The 23404-nt window shown below is 42.6% G+C and overlaps 2 protein-coding genes across 2 annotated transcripts in view; one reads left to right on the top strand and one right to left on the bottom strand.

The window, feature by feature from the left end:
* The window catches only part of LOC306920042 (cytochrome c oxidase subunit 5A, mitochondrial-like), a 242534-nt gene that overhangs the window by 152158 nt on the left and 66972 nt on the right, over positions 1-23404 (top strand). The gene's annotated exons all lie outside the window — the stretch shown is intronic.
* Positions 3866-23404, bottom strand: part of LOC306920244 (activating signal cointegrator 1-like) — a 79928-nt gene continuing 60389 nt past the window's right edge. The window contains exon 13 of the mRNA XM_079496936.1: positions 3866-4836. Within this exon, the coding sequence (XP_079353062.1) occupies positions 4772-4836 (65 nt within the window). The 3' untranslated portion in view covers positions 3866-4771. The remainder of the gene's footprint in view (positions 4837-23404) is intronic.

Genomic DNA, 23404 nt, shown 5'->3' with positions numbered 1-23404 from the left:
CAATATTTGCCTCTGAGACGTAGTGGAGGAGTAGACGCAAAAGTATTGGAAATTGTTATTTACTCAAGTAAAGTACATGATTCATGATAACTACTTTTTATATATGTGATGTATGCCATGCTTTTGTTATTGCTTAATTGTAAGTCACTCAAAATTGTACAAATACCTAAAAAAAAAGTACTTAAGTAAACGTAAATTTACCATCGGTATATAGGGGCACATAGAGTTGCTCATGGATATTTCATCGGGTGTCTCGGGGATGCTCCCGTTGGAAAATGGATGAGGCTTTAAGCGCAGCACTTTGAGTATCCCCCCGCTGGATGTGTATTGTTGCAGCCGATCCGCCATCGAGTGCAGGTCGGAAGGTCACGGGATACATTGATCTCTTACCACCGCTTCTTTAGAACTGCCTGAGAATGAAAGTCATTTGTAATAGAAAATCCATTTATAACTGAATTTATTCATGCATCTTCCGGGCCAGCTTTGGGTCGCGTCTCAAAAGCCACCAGCCAGCGAAGAAGCAGGCAGCCTTGCCCTTGTCGCTGTGCTATGTAGCACTGGTTCAGTACCATTTACAATTTATTCATTTATCAGACGCTCTTAATCCAGAGCGATTTACAGTAAGCAAGAACAACACAAGGTAATGCATCAAATAGTCATCTAGGATCATCAGTAAACCAAGAACCTATCATCAGTCTAACAGTAGAATGTGGGGAGGCAACGCGTGTCAGCAGGAGGAGGAGTAGGACCACTGGTTGAGAACCCCTGGTCTAACAGTAGAATGTGGGGAGGCAACGCGTGTCAGCAGGAGGAGGAGTAGGACCACTGGTTGAGAACCCCTGGTCTAACAGTAGAATGTGGGGAGGCAACGCGTGTCAGCAGGAGGAGGAGTAGGACCACTGGTTGAGAACCACTGCTCTAGAACCTATCATCAGTCTAACAGTAGAATGTGGGGAGGCAACACGTGTCAGCAGGAGGAGTCGGACCACTGGTTGAGAACCCCTGGTCTAACAGTAGAATGTGGGGAGGCAACGCGTGTCAGCAGGAGGAGTAGGACCACTGGTTCAGAACCACTGCTCTAGCAGGAGGAAGATCGGAGTAGACCGCAGCGTTGGGAGTCGATCACATTTAATCTCAATCAGGAAATCCAACCGGGGATGTTTGCCATTTCAAATAAGGAAGAAAACACATGCCATTATTATATAGTTCTAAATGAATCTTCTTCTTTTCCTTTCTGCTTTTCCCTTCAGGGGTCGCCACCCGCAAATCACCTGCCTGAACCTCCATCTCACCCTGTACTCTGCCTCTCTCACACCAACTAACTTCATGTCTTCTTTCACTACATCCATCAATCTTCTGTTTGGTCTTCCTCTAAGGCCTCCTGCCTGGCAGTTCTAACCTCAACATATTTCTACCCATATACTCACTGTCCCTCCTCTGTACGTGTCAAGACCATCTCAGTCTGGCCTCTCTGGCTTTATCTCCAAAACATCTGACATGTGCTGTCTCTCTGATGTACTCGTTCCTGATCCTATCCATCCTTGTTACTCCCAGAGAGAGAAAGTAAACAATATTCAATTTTAATTGAATATAACCTGGAATTAGAAGGAATGGAACTCTGAGAGTGTGACTCTTGAAGCAGGTGGTCTGATTGTGGGTCAATTCCTCAGCAGATGTGACAGTAGCCACCATTATGGCATACAGGGGCCCACGCAGGTACTGTGATTTGTCCTTTTGCCCTAAGTATGCACAGCCATGATTAACAGTGGGAGCAGCTTAGAGAGGGTGGGGTGGGGGGAGGGGCAGGGAAAGGCTGCTGAAGAAATTAAACTGGCATGGCCAGTATGCCCCATCTGTGACTGTTCTTTTTATTTTGCCTGATTCGACAGAAATAGGATATATATTATGATTTATTGGGAGAAACCAAGCAAGTATAACAGACAGTTAAATCAGACATTAAGCATGCAGCCCCCACAGCCCACATGGAATGATTCTCTATTGCATATTTTTTTGAGGGGTGCTAGCCCTGGCCTAGTCCCTCCTATGTTCAGCTGTTGTGTAAACACCAGTATGAGATGATGTATGATAAGAGCGCCCCTCACTTCATACGGGTGTGATTATTATTTTATTATAAATTTTATCCCACGATTTTGTAACCCATTTTTCACCCCTGTGTCAATTATCTAATGTGATCCTGGGCTCTACACAGTACACACCCTCCACCAACCTGGGGAGAGCAACGGACTTGAACATGCTTCCTTCATGCATGAGTGTCCAAGTTGCTCCTTTACACCTGACAGGGGGAGTTTCCCTGGTTGGACGTAGTGCGTGGAAGGAAGGTTATTCCAACCAGTTCCTTTCCCCTCCATCAGGTGCCCCGGCTGGCCAGGGGGAGGCAGTTTAGAGACCAGGATTGTGGTGTGATTTTGTGGTGTGAGCTGTCAAAATTGGATTACAGCGATCCGGTTTTATATAATTAATTAAAAAGGACCTAAAAATGTGTATACACGTCCAAGACACATCCCAGTTTGATTAGAGAAGACACGTCCTTAGCACAAGAAGTCCCCTGGATCAGGGGTGGGCAACTTTGACGATGGAGAGGGCCACTATATTTCCACACTCACTCCAGAGGGCCACATTGCATATTACTGTCGTAGCAAAAATAGCCGTACAAGATCAGCTATTTTTCCTATATTTGAATTGAAATCCTGAATATCTTAATCCTGAAAAGTAACCTTTTTATTTAATTTCAAATGCATTTAGTTCTAGTACAATCCACTTATAGTTATGCATACAACTACATTGGACTTAAAAGAAAAAGACAATAACATTTTAATACTAGTAATTAGCTGAAATAAAGAATACGTCAGTATTCCGATATTAACCTGCGGGCCGCATTAAGTGATGGTGGGGGCCGCATGTGGCCCCTGGGCCGCCAGTAGCCCATGTATGCCCTGGATGACCCCTGGGTCTGATTATTGGCTCTCGAGTTGACTCCCAAAAGAACATCCTCGACTCACAAAAGGACTTCATATCATTTGCATATCCTTCCCTGTTCCCTCGGTCCGCAGCCTCATTTAACCTGGAAAGTCAATTAAATTGAACTTGAGATGCGAGGAAAAACCCCTTCAGACTTTGAGGAGGAACAGTTTTTCCCCGCAGGCAGTCAGGCTGATGAACAGCTGACCTTGCACTGTAATGTCACTTTACATTGCACTTCCTTTTTGTGTTGGTTTGCACTATACTTGTGTTTTTGTTTTGAATACACTGGTGTATATTGTATTAAGACAGAGTGCTCGGAGCAAATACACTGTATTTATTAGGGGTGTAACAATATAGTAACTGCATCGAAAAATCGATTTTAATTTCAAGAATCGAAGTATATCGAAATGAAAACAGCAACATTGACTATGTATCGTGTCGTTTTGCAATGCAAATAATCGGTATCGAATCGTTTTGCTATGAAAATAATCGATTGTATCAATAGTACATTTCTTTGCGTGGTATTTAGCTTTTTTTAGAAGAAAAAAGAAAAAGAGGGGTTTAAAATAATCAATGTCAAGTTAATGTATTTTAAATAGTTACTGTATCGATTTCAAATCATTGAATCGTATCGCATCGCCATAATGAACCAATATCGTCCATGTATCGTATTGTCAACCATGTACAGGTATATATATATATACAGTATATGTGATATGTATCGTATCGCTGTTCAAATGTATCGTTACACCCCTAGTATTTATACACATGACAAATAAACCTGAACCTGAAAAAACTTCAAAAAAGAAGATACTTCAGCAACCACACACCCCCTCCCCCCCTCTGCACAGTCTCTGTTAAAAATAAAGCACGGATGCCGATGACCTGTTCATTTATTTTGATTATTCCTTCAGGCAACTCAGACACATTACACTTACAGAATATAACATTATAAGTGCAGATAATTCAAAATGTCAGATATTTTATTATTACTTGTGCAAGCAGAGCGCGCAAGTACTGATAATCGGCTGGGTATGTCGGTGGTGTCCACCGGCCAATAGGGGACCACCATTATTGATGACGTAACTAAGGTACCTTGGTGGTCCCTTATTACTAGGGATGCACCGATATGGAAATTATTGGCCGATACCGATGTTTAAAATAACAATTTAGCCGATACTGATACCGATATGTATATTTAGTTTGTGTTGTTTTTTTATTTCCCCCTTTTGTGCCAGGGAAACAAATACACCAACACACCAAACATAGCCAATGCAAAATGTATGCTTATCAACAACAGATAAAGATCGAATACTGCCATCGGTTAATGTCAGTTTTATTAGCTGATACCGATTTTGACAGATAACAGTGATATCGGCTGATACCAATTTGTGGGCCGATACATCGGTGCATCTCTACTTATTACGTTTCAAGGTTGGTATAAGGTCAATAACAGGTCTAAAGGATTTAGAACAGCAGTTGTAATATAGATATATTAGTTAGTATCAGTACTTGTGCGCTCTGCTTGCGCACAAGTAGGCCATGTACTGTATGGCCTACTTGTGTGCAAGGCGCAAGTTGGCACCTCGACAGAGTGCATTTCTAGTTATTAATATATTTTTTTTTTGTTTTGTTTATGTCTGTCAGTCTTTTCAAAAGAACGAAACAAAAGCAGAATCATGAGCTATGACTAAACAATAGCCCTGAATAAACATCCTTTCTCAACTGAGGCCAATCGTCATCGAACGCTTTCTTTGTTTGTTTTTTCTCGTTCGCATTTCGTCTGCGGTCAGTCTGCGGCCGATGGACGTAGCCCCTTCTTGGCCCCCTGGTGGTACTGACGCTCCAGCTTCCCTGTTATGTGAGAGACAGAGAGGGGGGGGGGGGCAGGAAGGCTTGCATCAAAACACCATAAAAAGACACGACACTGACCTTTCTGAGAGCACAAGGCCTGATGATTAGAGTTCACCCAGCAGAGAGAGAGAGAGAGAGAGAGAGAGAGAGAGAGGAATGGAGAGAGATGGGGGAGAAGGAAACATATGGGGGAGAAGGATATAGATGGGGGGAGGAAAGAAGGAGAACGATGGGGGAGGGGGGAGGAGGAGAGAGATGTGGGAGGGGGGAGGAGGAGAGAGATGGGGGAGGGGGGAGGAGGAGAGAGATGGGGGAGGGGGGAGGAGGAGAGAGATGGGGGAGGGGGGAGGAGGAGAGAGATGGGGGAGGGGGGAGGAGGAGAGATGGGGGGGGCGTGAGGGAGAGAATTATATGGCGAGGGTGAAAAAGATACAGATAGAAGGAGGCTGAGGCAGGAGCTGCAGAAATAGGAAAGCTGGCTCATCGATTGGCTGAGATAATTATCCCATTGATTGCTGCGCCGTTTGGGGATTGCTTGAGAAAGGTTTATTGCCAACACTCTTGCAGCTGTGAAACGGCTTTTAGTTGTCTGCAGAACGCCTGCTATGTACACTACTTCAGTACTTCAGTCTACAGAACGCCTGTTATGTATATAAGCTACTTCAGTACTTAACCGTTATGTACATAGTACTTAACTGTTATGTACATGTACAGCACTTCAGTACTTAACTGTTATGTACCTGTACAGTACTTCAGTACTTAACTGTTGATAGACTGACTGTTACTGACCGGTATTAATAAATTATTATTCCACCACCGCCAGGGTTTTTTACAGTGAAGGCCTACGGGTCCCGAGACACGAACCAGATGTAAACAAAGGTCTGTGTGGAGGAGCGTAAAATGTCACTTCCGGTTCATTTCCGGTTGTATCCGTTCCTTAGCAACCTAGAACTAATGTATACGTCGGCGAACAGCGTCATCTACGATAAACCACTGAGAAGACCACAGGACGTAAATCACCGTCTTTGGCGGTGAAGCGTTGGATTTGAAAGGACGTAAATCACCAGTCAATGTGTTTAAGGAGGCGACTTCCATTTGAAAATTGTATTAGATACATTTCTGAGGCCCCTCCTATATACAGGTTTAATGTTTGTTTTTAGTTCCATGTTTGTTTTAAAAACACCATTGACAATGAAGGGAAAATGTATTTTATGTCATCTTGTCCCTAACTAAATTAAATCCCATTAACAATTAAAGTTTGTTTTGACACCGTTTGTTTTATATCACCATTACATGACCTAATCATAGCAACATGAGTTAGACTTTAATATATTAGCGCCCCTCACTTCACACGGGTGTGATTTTTAGAAGGGAACTCTATTCCTACATACACCCAGTAGAGCTGGGGCGGTATAGTATTTTTAGTTACCGCGGTAATAAATCACAGTTTACAGAAAAAAAGGGAAAAAAATCACGGTTATGAAACTGACACCGCGGTATATGCATTAATATAACTGCGGTACCATGGCGGTATTGTGGTTATTGCCCCCCAGTAATACCCATCATGCAACACTGTTTGCCTAGTCTAGCCTCAAGCCAGCGCACCTCCCGCTGAAATGGTTCTACATGCAGGATTCCAAGCCCACGGGCCCAAAGCACTGCAGCAAAGTGGATGTGGACAAATCTCTGAGTAGCTCGGTGAGAAGAGAGAGAGAGTCTGAGGAGGAGGAGGGGAAAATAAATCCTTGCTTGGATTCCCATCTCGCCGTTAGTCACACCTAATTTAAATTCCCTTCCTGCCTGGTGAATTTACAAGTGGATAGAGGAGAGGAGTCGCTGTCCGTGTGCAGGGCTTGTGTCGGCATGCTGTTTACATGGAGGGGAAGAGATGCCTCTTTCTCCCCTCCAGCATGGAGGGGGGAGAGAAAGAGGCATCAACTTAACCATGCTCCCCTCTCTCCTCCTCTCCTCTATGGGGAAAGACAGCCTCTTTCCCTCTCTCTGTAAACCCCGAACCTCCCCATGCCTGCCTGGAGCTGTTTTCACAGACACTGAGGGGCTGTAATGGCTGATTGATTTCCTCAGCCAGCCAGCAGTGAGAGAGTTCACTGTGGGGCTGGTTTAGTCACGCACCCCACGGCTCAGAGAATAACTGCTGTCTGGCCAGTTGGGGACAGCCGTGTTAGTTAGGGAATTGATGCTAGGGAACAAGAATAAGGTGATGCCTTGTGTAGATAAGGTTTGATACCATATTGACACCCGTTTTTTTAATAATGTCACATCCGTTTGCACAGGGAATATTGTATGACAATTGGAATAGAGCACCAAAGTCTGATGTAATTTACACATCCTACCTGTGTTGTGTTTCCTTGAAAAACACAACACACACACACACACACACACACACACACACACACACACACACACACACACACACACACACACACACACACACACACACACACACACACACACACACACACACACACACACACACACACACACACACACACACACACACACACACACAATTTAGAAGGCCTTTTTAGAATCGGTCTCAATCGTAAATGTGTTCAAGGGGAATACCACTCATTTTCAGTGACATCACAAAGATGTACTTCATAATGTTACTGATTTTTTCCAGAACTCCAGTTCTAGGCAACACAGAATGGGGGGGGGGGACTTTTTATTATTTCCACACAACGCTAAGGTATATTAATGACATAGTAAAATGTTGAAAATGAGTGGTATTCCCCACCCGTGCGTGGAATGGAGCGACATACAATATTTGGTGATTCTTCAAAGGTTTGCGAAAAACACTGAATGAAAAGAAAATATTAATTAATTAGGCAGTCTATGTCTAATTAAAGACGGATGTCTTTCGTAATGACCAGATATGCCCCACAGTGTTTTGTCCCAAATGAGCTGCCGTAAAAAAGGCGATCCGTCGCGAGACCCAATGGCACGCGCTCTGAGCTGCAGTGGGCTGGAGATGGAGTTGTCATGTTTCACCTCTTCCACTCATTCTTGGATATATCAGATTAACGTGAGAAAACGCTCCTTTAATTGGACAGGGAATACAAAATACGACAAATGAGAGCAACATGCAGGTCCTCTCCAAACCAACATTTTAAAACCTCTGGTTGGAATTAAACACAAACGAATGCACAGCATGTAATGTATTTCATAGATAAATCATGGGGATTTGAGCAGAATACCTCTCTGGTTTTCTCAGCTTGAAGTACTTTTACTAGAAACACACCAGTTCCACTGAACGTCAACGAGCGAGTACAGTATATGGATTTACCTTTTGGAAAACCACGTCCTATCTCTGCTCCACGCGGCTTCATCTTGGCCTGATCCGCCTTTATGATTCTAGTTATTTTTTGGGAGATTTCACAAGCAGTCAAATGCGACCAATTTAAGAGAAAAAAAACAGACCTTTAATCCATCTTAAAGTGACGACTAGGGGACAAGCAAGTGAACAATCTATCTGAACCTTTCAGGGGGTCAGCGATGCTAATGCTCCCCGACAGGGAGAGCAGAATCCCCCCGCGGTCAGGAGGTAGATGGAGCCTCTCTGGATATCAATTTCTCTTACAGGCTTAACTAGTGGCTTTTGTGGAGGGAGCCTGCACTGTAACGGTGTTCATTTAGTCACTACATTTGTTTTATTGAAAACTAAGCCATGATAACCAATGGCAATTTTGTCAACAAATAAAAACTAGACTAAAATGTCAGGGAGGGACTAGTGGAGAAGAGATCCAGTAGAACTAAAAGACAAGCCATTTTATGTTCAGCTTGCGCTCGGGTGTTAACACTCTGAAAATAACAGATCTACAAGTCCAAACTTTTTGGCATGAGAGTCGAGTGCTGCTGTTTTAGTGCCCCCTCCTACATTTGAGTACTACAGTATGAAATGATTTGACAACAATGAACCAACATCAACACCACAGCTCACAGCTGCAGGCCTACAAAAAGGACACACATATTATAGGTGCAGTTAAGGTTACATTCAGGGCGTAATGTATTCATGACACAATAAACATGTCACTCAGAAGTAACAAGTGTCTCCACCATATATGGCGGGTGCCAATTATATAGCAGAGACGGCACAATACCTTGCCAGACCTGCTATGGGGCATCCCAACCATAATATACACAAATATAAAGCACGCACGCACGCACGACTGAAAGCAAGACTTTTCAGGCGGAGAGTAATCACTTTTTTAATTTAATGCTGGGTATGGGTAATATGGGTATGTCTGCATAGTAATGTAGGAATTGCTCTCATGTAGCACAAAGTGTAAATCCTCCGATAATTAAATCCACTGATTCTTATTTTAGACCGTGTATAAACACAGTTTACTATCTCTCTGTTCCGCTGTTGGTCACAGCAGTGACAGAACAAATCTTGTAGCGTACAACGCATAAAGACATCTCATTCATCTACAGTAGGGGACCACAAACCTTTTTGGCCAAGGTACCCCTTGAGGGGGAGAATTTTGTATTTCACCCTCTACAAACGAGTCGACATGCTTTGCCAGGCTAACACGCTGCCGGCAGCGTTTAGCGTTTCAAAAAAAGACCCTTCAATCCCTAGTAGCCACAATGTCAAAGACCCTTCAATCCCTAGTAGCCACAATGTCAAAGACCCTTCAAACCCTAGTAGCCACAATGTCAAAGACCCTTCAATCCCTAGTAGCCACAATGTCAAAGACCCTTCAATCCCTAGTAGCCACAATGTCAGAGGGACAAAATATCATAAAGCGTAGCCCACTCGCTTTTTCATAGCCGCTGTGGGACTCTGAAAAGGTGAATACAGCGGAGTTATTAAAAAGGGTCCTTATAAAGCTGCCACGGCCGGATCTAATTAGAATGTAAATGTGGTGTGAGAGCCGGGGATGGAAGGATGGAGGGAAGGATGGATGGAGGGGGAAAGGGAAAGGCATTGGCATTTAGCCCATAAAGACCGAGCACACATCTGGGTCACAATAGTGTTGAACCATTATTTGAAACTTTAGCTGTTGAAAAATAGCAGATCTACAAGCTCGTAGCTACGAGCTAGCAGATCTGCTATTTTTCATTAGATTTGAACAATTCTCTGAATATTCTTCCACAGTGAACGTTTTAACACAAATCTTTGCTTCTGGGGGAGGTACAACACATTTTCAGATGAGGTTCGGCGGCCAAACACATCATTTTTGGGGTCCTTGACATGAAATGGTTTGAGAACCACTGATATAGAAACATTTGTTTTCTTCACAATTAACACGTGAAGACCGGGGAAGCATCTGTGTCACTTTACATATTAACTTCTTTAACTGTTATTTAATACTCAAAAATAGCAGTAAAATATAGTCACTTCATTCGCGTCATGAGCTTTGTCTGCTATTTATTTTGGAAAATCGTTTTTTGTGCAAATCTTTGAATATATATATACCATAATTATTTTTAAAGCGAACGTTTTTAATTCATATCTTTGCTTCTGGGGGTCCCTGGAACAAAACAACTGAGATGGGGGGGGGGGGGGGGGGGGGGGGGGCTGGGGGGGGTCTGGTCGGCAGCCAAATACATATCATTTGGGGGGTCCTTGACGTGAAAGGGTTTGGATACTATTGACATGTAGAAACATAACTACGTTTTTCAGAAAACTGTTGAAAGACAAATTGTAGAATGGGCCTCAGGTCATAATGGGTTAAAAGGAGAGCCAACAGTTCTGCCAGAATTATATATTTACATATGCATGCGCTCTGTGCATATGCGCACACACACTAATATACAGTGTTTAATTATATATGTATGCATATATGCAGTTACACACGCAAACATAGTCTACATGAGAGAGAGAGACAGGGACAGAGAGGGAGGGGGGAGAGAGAGAAAGGGACGGAAAGAGAGGGGAGGGACGTAAACTGAATGTGAACCAGTACTCTGCATTCTGATTGGTTAGATTTACATATCTGTGCAGCGTAGCGTAGCATAGCAGAGGGAGAGATGTGTCAGCGCTGACAGCCTGCTGAATATCTGAAACATCCACTGACATGCAGGCACGCACACGCACACGCACGCACACACACGCGCTCTCTCTCTTCACATGCATATCCTATACATAACTATACACAATGGAATACACACAGAGAACTGAATCAAATGGAGATGGACACATGCTAGTACATGCACACTAATACACACGCGTGGAACAAACCTAGGGTCAGGTAATGGGGAAGCGTTGTGCGTTGCTGCTTGTTTTGTTTAATCGTCGGCTCAAGTACGAGGAATGACTGATCTCTGGAGAAAAAAACAGCCCCACGCTCTACTGACTGTGTAGGACATTAACACATCAATAATATAAAAGACTAAATGCTGTCCACATTACAAATCCCATGTTCCTGCCAGCTTTATAAATATAACACGCACAGTATAATACACCTACAAAATATATAGCTATTAATGGCTGCTGGGCCAGGTGCCATTTTAAACTCACTCCACTGGCGTTGAGTCATCTGATAAATTAATGATCTTGGATTAGGACATCTGATAAATTAATGATCTTGGATTAGGACATCTGAAAAATTAATGATCTTGGAATATGACATCTGATATATCAATGATCTTGGACTATGACATCTGATAAATTAATGAAGGTTTGGGGACAGCCCAGCGAGTTTACACTTATTTTGCCGGGGATTTTTTCAGAATAAAGGCGCTCGAGTGCCAAGCAGATGAGACAGATTTTACTCTGAAAAGCCTCGCCTTCCATTTCCCCCCAAAACCGGGAGGTATAATGTTCCATTACTACCTCACTCTGTCAAGTCTAATGTCTCTTTAGAAGCGTTTATATTCCAAACGAGATGCTTGGTTAAGTCAGAAATTAGGACAGAACATCGCCGTTCTGCTCAAAACCATGGAGAGCGACATGACTCAGAGATAATGAACAGTTTTGTCGGGCCGTAAAACAAGTAAGTGAAAGGCTGTGCACATGCGCGAAACATGACGCTGAGCGCTGCACAAGGCGTTGCCTAGCAACAGCCCTGTCAAAAAATGGATTACAGCGATCCCGTTTTATATCATTATTAAAAAGGACCAAAAGACGTCCCCACATGTCCTTACCCCGCGGTTTTTATTGAGAGGGCGTGTGGAGAAGTCTTTAGCATAAAAGCTGTTAATCACAATCCATGCGTTATTTTGTTCAGACAAACAGGAGGTTAGGTTATAATACAATCAGAGTCTAATTACTGACTGGAACAATTATTATGCATGAAGACACGACAGTCTTCAATCTTCAATCTTTCCGGTGATAAAATGGCCACCAACGTAATCAAAAAAGTCAACCATAGAACAAGATTCCTCTACAGGATCTCCTCACTGGTCAACAAAAACACCTTGAAGACCTTAACAGGAGCCCTTGTACAGGGTTTCTTTGACTATGCATGCACCTCCTGGTACCACAGCACCTCAAAGGCCCTTAAAACCAGGCTCCAGACTTCCCAAAACAAACTGGTCAGGCTCCTACTTGATCTAGCCCCCCGAACCCACCTCACCCCTGCCCACTTCGACAGGCTGGAATGGCTTAGGGTCGACGACAGAGTACAGCATCTTGCAATGGTTCTGGTCCACAAGATTCGATACACCACCAAGATACCCATGTACCTGTCTAGATACTTCCTTAATGTTAACGAAGTCCACACCCACAACACCAGAGGGAGTGCAACGAACCATGTACAACCCAGATTCGGCACAAACAAGGGACTAAATTCTTTTCGCTCCTATGCCACCAAAATGTGGAACGCCCTACCAACTGTCATTAACTCTTTGAGAGTTTCAAGGATTTCTATATAGTTTGTAGACTTCTCTATGGCAGAATGGCGTTTTTGAATGATTTATTGAAAATTCTCTGTTGTGAATGTGTGACAACGAAAGACCTTCAGAGAAAGCTTGACTTGTCTGCTTCCAGGAAAAAAATGAACTGAGTTGATAAAATGTTTAGTTCTTGTGTTGGAAGCCATTTAAAAGAGCCTGCATTTACACTGTTTCTGTTTCTAGGACAACCAAAAAAAGTTATGCCCGGTTGAAGTTTTATTTTCTAAATAACTTTTTTTCTGCTGGGCATACATAGCCATGCAATATCTCATTTTAAAGGGTGAGTTGTCTAGTTCAATTAAAATAAAATAAAAAGTTTCTCACATGTACCACTGTAGATATTTTGCCATCTATAAATAGCATGGTCAGTCATGATCAATCTGACCTATCCAGCTAAAAGTCCCCATAGCTCTGAAATTGGAACATCATATAAACTCAATTCTTTTTTGGGGTAAAATTAGACATTCTAACGCACATTTTGATATATACCATGTTTACATAGTCTTACCAGTACCTTGTCTATTCATGCATGTATCTCAAAAACCTGTTATGAAGAAACACAGTTTTGATAAAAAACACATCCAAGGACATTGTTTTGATATGACTTGGTGCCCATGATATGTATCAAAATATAGACTTGAATGTATACTGTATTATAAAAAAGAAATTGAGTTATTACCATCTACCGTTACAGAGTAAATCACAGTTGAAACTTGCTTAGTCATATACAATAAACCTCACAATAGTGAACAAAATAGTCATGACAGGTCTAACTCATTGTAAAAGCGTCTTTTATTTTTTACGACTACTAACATAATAAAATGATAAATATTACAGAAAATAAATAGGCCTACATACAAAACAGTTACTCCTCCCCTAGCTCTGATCCATAGCTCTAAATGCGCATTTAGAGCTATGGATCAGAGCTACTCCTCCCAAATGTCCCCAAACCCAGTCCTTGACGGTGTGTGTGTGTGTGAGTTAACCTGACTCTGCCATATGGGGCAGCAGAGTGTACACTGTGTTCCCCCCTCCTGCTCCCATCTGGGAACTCTCAGGCAGACTTGATGCCCGGCCACAAAACGGCCTGGCCAATCAGCAGCAGCTTCTAGCAACTTCTAGCAGCAGCTTCTAGCTTCTACTAGCTGCTGCTGATTGGCCAGGCCGTTTTGTGAGCAACTTCGCTTCTAGCTGCTGCTGATTGGCCAGGCCGTTTTGTGGCCGGGCATCAAGTCTGCCTGAGAGTTCCCAGATGGGAGCAGGAGGGGGGAACCCAGTGTACTCTCTGCTGCCCCATCTGGCGGAGTCAGGTTATGTGTGAGTAGGCTAAATAAAAAAAACACCCAAAAACTGCCCCCCCTGAAATGAATGAATGAATGAATCCGGTTCAGTGTCGGAGAACGCCATCGCAGTCTTGACTCTTCATCCTCCTCCTCCTCCTCCTCATCTGATGCCAGTTCTAAATATATAAAAAGAAATAAACATTTTAGCTGTAGTCAGTGCACGCTACTATTACATGGCGTTTTACCCGGCTGCTGGCGATCAATGATTTTATTGTGCAGTGTCTTTGTGGGCCGAGTCGTGGCATGACAAATACAAATAGATGCTTGTATAAGTAGTATCACGATAAAATAATATGGCAACGTTAGAATGAAACACCAATGAGTGATCGGTGGTAATGTAGCTAGCTGCCCAGGGTATATCCAGCACCATTGCGTCGCAATCATCCAGCAACATTGGTACTGGCTATTGCCCGGGCTTGTGGCCCGGCCAATAGCCAGTACCATTTGTGCAGTGTTTGTTAGCAACTACTACTAGCCAACAGCCAGTGGAATGTGGTGACGTGATGGTGCTGGATATACGCTGGGCAGCTACATTACACGCGATCACTCATTGGTGGTGTCATTCTAACGTCGCCATATTATTTTATCGTGATACTAATTATACAAACATCTATTTGTATGCCACGATGCCACGATTCGGCCCACAAAGACACAGTACAATACATTCATTTGATCAGATGTTTTTGTTAGCTACGTCGATCACCTATAGTACCGACCCTTGTTATATATTCTCCGACTATGCATGTCACGATGACTAAACCAGTTAGATCTATCCATATATGGTTCTACCACATCTATCTGATATCAGCACTAGGTCGGCTCGGGCCAAATATAGGGATCGTCTTACTAGACATGTCATATTAGGGCATTTTCGAATACAATAAAATTACCTTTTAGCGAAGGCATCAGCCTTGGTGGTAACTCCGGTGGGGAGAAGAAAAAACATTGCACACGTGTAATCCGCGAGGGTGGATGTTGCAGCCCGGCCAACGGTCTGGGACTGGAGAATGCCACTGGACACGGATGGATCATTTTTCAGATTGTTTTTTTTGCGGCGACTGCAAACCTGGCTGAAAAACTCTTCCTCCAGTGCCCACCTCGGAGGAGTCAACCAACCCCCCTGTTCACTGGGGGCTGGGCGTCAGTTTCCAATAGGAAAGCATACACGTGTGTCACGTGACACGGGAATTCTGGGAAATGTAGTTGATATTTATGCTCAATACTATATACAGAGGTGCGGACCGAATTAATATATTGGTATTAATAAAAAAAGAGAACTACGGAAAATCACGTACAGGGCAGAAAAGACTAATGCAAAACTCCACGTGTTTTCCAGTAGTAATCTGTCTAAGGGTTAAGACATGCGAATCTCTTGACTCCTTCAAAACCGCTCTCAAAGGGCACCTACGGATGGCTGCAATTCGAAACTGGCCCCCGTAAAATCTAAATCCCCCCCCACCGCCCCCCCCCTTTTCCCCCTCACTGTATATGTTTCTTTTCCCTTTTTACCTCCTTTATGATGAATTCCTGTTCTGTCTATAGAAGTGTCTATTTGTACGTCTCTAAATGTTTTGATGATTTGAACATGGTGGACCCTATTGGAAACAAGTGTAATGCTTAATTGGGTCATCCACTCACAGTTAACAGCCTTTGTATTGAGTTTGTGCTTGAAATGTACTGTAATTCTGCAAACTGTTAATAAATTCTTCAATCAATCAATCAATCAAAGTCTGTCGTCAGGAGGACATGTGGAAATATCCTTTTCTTAGTATTCTGTTCAAAAAAGGAGCTCATTCTGCTCCCGTCACTCAGCTGCCATTCATTCACTTATTCAGAGATAAGGCAGTGGAGTCGTCAGAGGATTTCAGCTCTAAGCATAGATGGTATGAAATCTATGGAGCAACAATGAGCTGGTTCAGATTGTATGTACTATGAGCAAAAGGTCCTTGGAGGTGCCAGCCAACGGGAAAAATACTAAATGAAAAAAAGTATAGCAGCACATAATCTATCGTAAACCACTGAAAGACTATTGAGCGTATAATAACATCTTGGACGCTGAAGCGCTGGATTTAACCCATTTAGACCAGACGTCGAAATAAATTTAAAAAAGTCTCCTAAATCATGACAGTTTTCTGAAAAACCTATGTTTCTATGTCATTCTCAAATAGCAGATTTACAAGCTTGGCATAGCGCAGCACCGAGTGCCGCGCTATGAGCTTGTAGATCTGCTATTTTTCAATAGCTAAAGTATAGCATAATGCTTAAAACACCAAAAGGGGTTCCCGTCATGAATAGGTTAAAGGGCGTAAATAGAGGTTCTTGGGAGAGCGGTTATGTTGGAGGTGTTCCATGTTTTCTGCAAAGCTGTGTGCATGCCAACTGAGCTGTGCAGAATTACAGAGTGAGCACTCTAAAGTTACTGGCACCGTTTGCTTGTTGAAAGCTTGATTCACTTGGATACTATTTTACAGTATATCTGTTTTGTAATTGCTACAAAAAATACCAAATCTTTAATCTGTAATCTCTAATATGTAATTAGTACAGTCCAGCATTTGCAGCGTGTGTAATTAATCTCAGTGAGTATCTAACTCACCGGACATGTTTATATTTTTAAATGATTAAGAGCACTATGTACTGACAACAATAGTTATATTGCTGAGGTAAGATCGATAGATAGATCCATAGATAGATAGATCGATAGACTGATTTCCAAAGAGCGGAGAAAAGGTTGACTCAGTCACACGCAGATACCAAGAATTTGAATCATCAGTGATGTCATTGTGAGAGTTTGGGGCAGTGCAAGTGACACAAAGGTGGATGGAGTGAGCGAGGAACATGCACAGAACAGAAGCAGATGATTTGCTGTGTCAACCCCAAATAATGATTCAGTGAAGCAGGGGTTCTCAACGTTTTTGGCTCGGGACCCCCGAAAATGCTTTGGCCATGTCTCGGCTTTCTACATTTAGTCTTTCTAATGTTCAATCAATATTGTCCATTATGCCTCTCTTAACACTTATTTTGCCGGGGAATTTTTCATAATAATGGCGCTAGAGTGCCACGCAGATGAGGCAGATTTTACTCTGAAAAGCCCCGCCTTCCTTTACCCCCCAAAACCAGGAGGCATAATTTTCCCTTAGTACCTCATGCTACCTCGTTTTGTGTCTCTGTAGAAGCGTTACTATTCCCAACGAGGTGCTTGCTGAAGTCAGAAATGACCACAGAACATCGGCGCTATGATCAAAACCATGGAGATTGCCGTAGATTTAGAGTTATGAGCAACTTTTGTCGGCCGGTAAACAAGGAAGTCAACGGCAGTGTGCAAGTGCGAAACCGGTCTAGGATCACTGAAGAAGGAACGGCCGAAAAATAAATAAAAAAAACGTATTGTTCAAAACGGGCCAATCCTGCAAACTTTGAAAGCCAATGTTAGACAATTAGGAGGGAATATGAAACATCGGACAGATCCGCCTTGAACACATAACTCGATTTGCCTGATTTTTGGATAGAATCTGGAGTAGTAATATAAAAAAAATGTGTTTTTTAATCCCGCCTCCTGGTGGTGCTAGAACAGGCTGTTCTGGAAAATGTGGCATACAGGGAGTGTTGACCGGATTAACGGTGCCGGAGATTAGCTGTACACAGACGGACGGACAGACACACGGACGGAGTGCAAAACATACTCTCTCCCCATGCCTTCGGCCTGGTGGAGAAAATAAATTGATTTTTATAATATGGTTTGATATCATTAAAAAGGTCGTAAAGACACCTATACACATCCAAGGCCCCCCCTGTGGTTTTGATTCTAAAGACGTGTATACACGCCATTAGCATAATTTGTGTTTAAAAGTGTTGTAAAGTGTTCAGGCAAGGTCCAAGTATTTTACCAATCCATATTGCACCAAGCCTGCCCAACATAATCAGTTTTCTACATTTAATCTTTCAATTTTGCAGTTGGCCTAAGGTTCAATCAATATTTTCCGTTATGCCTCTCTTAATAAAGAGGAGAGTTAGCAGTGAAGGTCTGAGTCTGCTGAGAGACCATTCAGGGTCACCAAGTGCACTTCATGCTCTGCCTCCATGTAACAAAATATCAAAGAGAAACAGTTATAATTGATCATACAATATTTATGGAAAATTACACTTATGTTATAAACAAAACATATCGTTGCTGTCGGGAGGAAACCTCATAACTCCATTTTTGATCAGTGCTATTGAACACCCTTTACGTCTATGTGTTGTTTTGAAAATATTGAACCAATGGAAAGTAGTAAAAAGTGCTTTGGACAAAACCTCTTAACTCCATTGGACCCTCAAAATGTCTGCTAAAGCAACTAACTCCACCACCTCTCCCCCTCTCATGGAAGTAATTGACAATATATAAAGTTACAACACCAACTTTGATGAGGCTGTATTGCTTTGTTTTAAAAATACAAGGTTTTCTTAATTTCCTGAAAAATGAACCTTTTGGAGTTATGACGTTTCCTCCCGACAGCAGAGATATTCTAGATTCCGTGGGTGCCCAGTGCACCGACGGCACTTTGGAGATCTACTTAGGCACTTACAGTAAGTAGGCCTACATTTTACAACAAAAAAACAGATTGTGAGAAATCTGGTCGAGGTAGGAAATCAAATTACACATTTACTGTTTTGTGTTCATCTGATTAGTTTACATCGTCTGTAATAACATTTCCCTCGTGCCCGGTCCGAGAGAGGATATGATGTGCTGGATTCATTGACCACAGTTTCATTCTCTTATTATTGTCATATAATAATAATTATTAATTGTCTATTGCACTATGGCAATAGTTACATCCATGCCTATGCAAAAATGTGTTTTTTGTAATACTCCAGTTTCAATGTAAATCATAGGCAATTATTAAACTGTGTTTTTTGTAATACTCCAGTTTGAATGGACAATTTTACATTAAACTGAAGGTAGTGTAAGGTGTGCTTTAGTTTAAGGAACTCGTTTAGCCCAGGGTTATGTTAACCCATTAAGGCAGCCAGAGGTTCACAACCACCGGTACGTGGAGCGGTGCTGGGACATTTACCACCGGTACGCGAGAAGAGGTATTTATTAATTGCTGTACATCTAGGTCAATGGCATGAAATGTGTTTTAAAGAACTCATTTTAGGTTATGCTAGCTCATTAGGACCAAGGTTATGCTACGCTAGCTCATAAGGAATGTTTGTCTCTCTGGGCACCATGTCTGTCTTAAGAGAGACACAGTGCTGATGGACCTGTCAATCTCCATCCCATCCACTGATTGGTGAGAAATGGCTCTCTCTCTGGGGTGTATGTGTGTGTGTGCATATGTGTTCTATAGTGATACGGAGAGGGAAGTGGTTAACACGTGGCCTAGCTTCTTGGCATGCCAGCGGCAGAGTGACATCGATCCACAAGCCTCTCTCTCCATCAGTCTCCCCGACAGAGCTAACTGGATTGTTCATAAAATGGAAATTGAGCCGTTTCCATTCTGCCTCATGTAGGCACAACATGCTCATGCACTAGACACACAAGCACACTACATAAAAGAACGCACGCACACACGCACACCACGCAGTATATACATGTGTACTGTACAAACAAACACACATACAGTGTACAAGATCTACAAGCTTAAACAATACGCCAAATATCACCAACAGCCCTCGAAAAAGCAGACATGCCCAGCAAGCTATTTTAATACAATCACAAAAACCCAAAGAGGAACTATTTTCCTCTCTTCTGTATTACTCTGGTGTTTAGGCAGAAACATGACTTCAAGCGGTGGGGGGTGGGGGGGTTGGTGAGGGGGCAGGGCAAAGGAAGTGAATCCCTTTGTTGATCAACAGTCGGCCGTCATGTGTGTGTGACAGAAACAGTTAACGGGGAAAACATTTCAAAAGGACTCAGGCGGCTGTGGAAGTGCGTGGGATGATAATTAGTATTACCGCCGATAGAAGACAACGGGCAATTAGCATCATTTGTTAGCGTAGCAGCATTTGGTGTCACACCCTTGCTAATTAACCCGCAGCCAATTGCGTAGCACAATTTGGTGTCACATGCTTGCTAATTACCCACAGCAGATGTGAGTGGAAGTCTACTGCAGCAGTGTACAGTTTGTAGGGATATTGCTGTAACACCACTGTAAAAGTGTGTGTGCGTGTGTGCGTGCGTGCCTGCTTGCATGTTTGTTCGTTTATATGTTCTCGCCTAAGCTCAGGTGCTCTGGGGAATGAAGGGTATTCAAGGCAGATTGTAACAGAGTGATAGAGAGACTTTGAGAGTCCATATGAGAACTAGAGAGAGAGAGAGATTGTAACAGTGATAGAGACTAGAGAGACTTAGAGAGTCCATACACAGTGAGAACTAGAGAGAGAGAGAGATTGTAACAGTGATAGAGACTAGAGAGACTTAGAGAGTCCATACACAGTGAGAACTAGAGAGAGAGAGAGAGAGAGAGGTTGCTGCTATCTGCTGCTGTATTTACGGTAACACAGTGATAGAGACCTAGAGTCCATGCACAGTGAGAACTAGAGAGAGAGACTGTAACACAGTGATAGAGAGACCTAGAGTCCATGCACAGTGAGAACTAGAGAGAGAGAGACTGTAACACAGTGATATAGAGAGACCTAGAGTCCATGCACAGTGAGAACTAGAGAGAGAGACTGTAACACAGTGATAGAGAGACCTAGAGTCCATGCACAGTGAGAACTAGAGAGAGAGAGACTGTAACACAGTGATAGAGAGACCTAGAGTCCATGCACAGTGAGAACTAGAGAGAGAGACTGTAACACAGTGATAGAGAGACCTAGAGTCCATGCACAGTGAGAACTAGAGAGAGAGAGACTGTAACACAGTGATAGAGAGACCTAGAGTCCATGCACAGTGAGAACTAGAGAGAGAGACTGTAACACAGTGATAGAGAGACCTAGAGTCCATGCACAGTGAGAACTAGAGAGAGAGACTGTAACACAGTGAGAGACCTAGAGTCCATACACAGTGAGAACTAGAGAGAGACTGTAACACAGTGATAGAGAGACCTAGAGTCCATGCACAGTGAGATCTAGAGAGAGAGACTGTAACACAGTGAGAGACCTAGAGTCCATGCACAGTGAGAACTAGAGAGAGAGACTGTAACACAGTGATAGAGAGACCTAGAGTCCATGCACAGTGAGAACTAGAGAGAGAGACTGTAACACAGTGATAGAGAGACCTAGAGTCCATGCACAGTGAGAACTAGAGAGAGAGACTGTAACACAGTGATAGAGAGACCTAGAGTCCATGCACAGTGAGAACTAGAGAGAGAGAGAGAGAGAGAGAGAGAGAGACTGTAACACAGTGATAGAGAGACCTAGAGTCCATGCACAGTGAGAACTAGAGAGAAAGAGAGAGAGACAGACTGTAACACAGTGATAGAGAGACCTAGAGTACATGCACAGTGAGAACTAATCTGCTACTATAATTTGCTTACAGTAGATAACTGTGTTTCCGTTTCAGCTGCAGAGTCAGCTGAAAAGGCAACGATTTGCCACGGGGGCTCATTTGATATGATCGCCATGGCAACCGATGTCCCAGTAATGTGTGTGACTGTAACACAGTACGGACATGTATAACTAGTTGTTACTGTGTGTGACTGTAACACAGTACGGACATGTATAACTAGTTACTGTGTGTGACTGTAACACAGTACGGACATGTATAACTAGTTACTGTGTGTGACTGTAACACAGTACGGACATGTATAACTAGTTACTGTGTGTGACTGTAACACAGTACGGACATGTATAACTAGTTACTGTGTGTGACTGTAACACAGTACGGACATGTATAACTAGTTACTGTGTGTGACTGTAACACAGTACGGACATGTATAACTAGTTACTGTGTGTGACTGTAACACAGTACGGACATGTATAACTAGTTACTGTGTGTGACTGTAACACAGTACGGACATGTATAACTAGTTGTTACTGTGTGTGACTGTAACACAGTACGGACATGTATAACTAGTTACTGTGTGTGACTGTAACACAGTACGGACATGTATAACTAGTTACTGTGTGTGACTGTACACAGTACGGACATGTATAACTAGTTACTGTGTGTGACTGTAACACAGTATGGACATGTATAACTAGTTACTGTATAACTAGTTACTGTGTGTGACTGTAACACAGTACGGACATGTATAACTAGTTGTTACTGTGTGTGACTGTAACACAGTACGGACATGTATAACTAGTTACTGTGTGTGACTGTAACACAGTACGGACATGTATAACTAGTTGTTACTGTGTGTGACTGTAACACAGTACGGACATGTATAACTAGTTACTGTGTGTGACTGTAACACAGTACGGACATGTATAACTAGTTACTGTGTGTGACTGTAACACAGTACGGACATGTATAACTAGTTACTGTATGTGACTGTAACACAGTACGGACATGTATAACTAGTTACTGTGTGTGACTGTAACACAGTACGGACATGTATAACTAGTTACTGTATGTGACTGTAACACAGTACGGACATGTATAACTAGTTACTGTGTGTGACTGTAACACAGTACGGACATGTATAACTAGTTACTGTGTGTGTGACTGTAACACAGTACGGACATGTATAACCAGTTACTGTGTGTGACTGTAACACAGTACGGACATGTATAACTAGTTGTTACTGTGTGTGACTGTAACACAGTATGGACATGTATAACTAGTTACTGTGTGTGACTGTAACACAGTACGGACATGTATAACCAGTTACTGTGTGTGACTGTAACACAGTACGGACATGTATAACTAGTTGTTACTGTGTGTGACTGTAACACAGTACGGACATGTATAACTAGTTGTTACTGTGTGTGACTGTAACACAGTATGGACATGTATAACTAGTTACTGTGTGTGACTGTAACACAGTACGGACATGTATAACCAGTTACTGTGTGTGACTGTAACACAGTATGGACATGTATAACTAGTTGTTACTGTGTGTGACTGTAACACAGTATGGACATGTATAACTAGTTACTGTGTGTGACTGTAACACAGTACGGACATGTATAACCAGTTACTGTGTGTGACTGTAACACAGTACGGACATGTATAACTAGTTGTTACTGTGTGTGACTGTAACACAGTACGGACATGTATAACCAGTTACTGTGTGTGACTGTAACACAGTACGGACATGTATAACTAGTTGTTACTGTGTGTGACTGTAACACAGTACGGACATGTATAACTAGTTACTGTGTGTGACTGTAACACAGTACGGACATGTATAACTAGTTGTTACTGTGTGTGACTGTAACACAGTACGGACATGTATAACTAGTTACTGTGTGTGACTGTAACACAGTACGGACAT

This window comes from Electrona antarctica (assembly GCF_951216825.1).
Source record: "Electrona antarctica genome assembly, chromosome: 3".
Taxonomy (NCBI): domain Eukaryota; kingdom Metazoa; phylum Chordata; class Actinopteri; order Myctophiformes; family Myctophidae; genus Electrona; species Electrona antarctica.
Note: the sequence above shows the minus strand (reverse complement) of the source record. Positions and strands in the feature narration are given on the sequence as shown.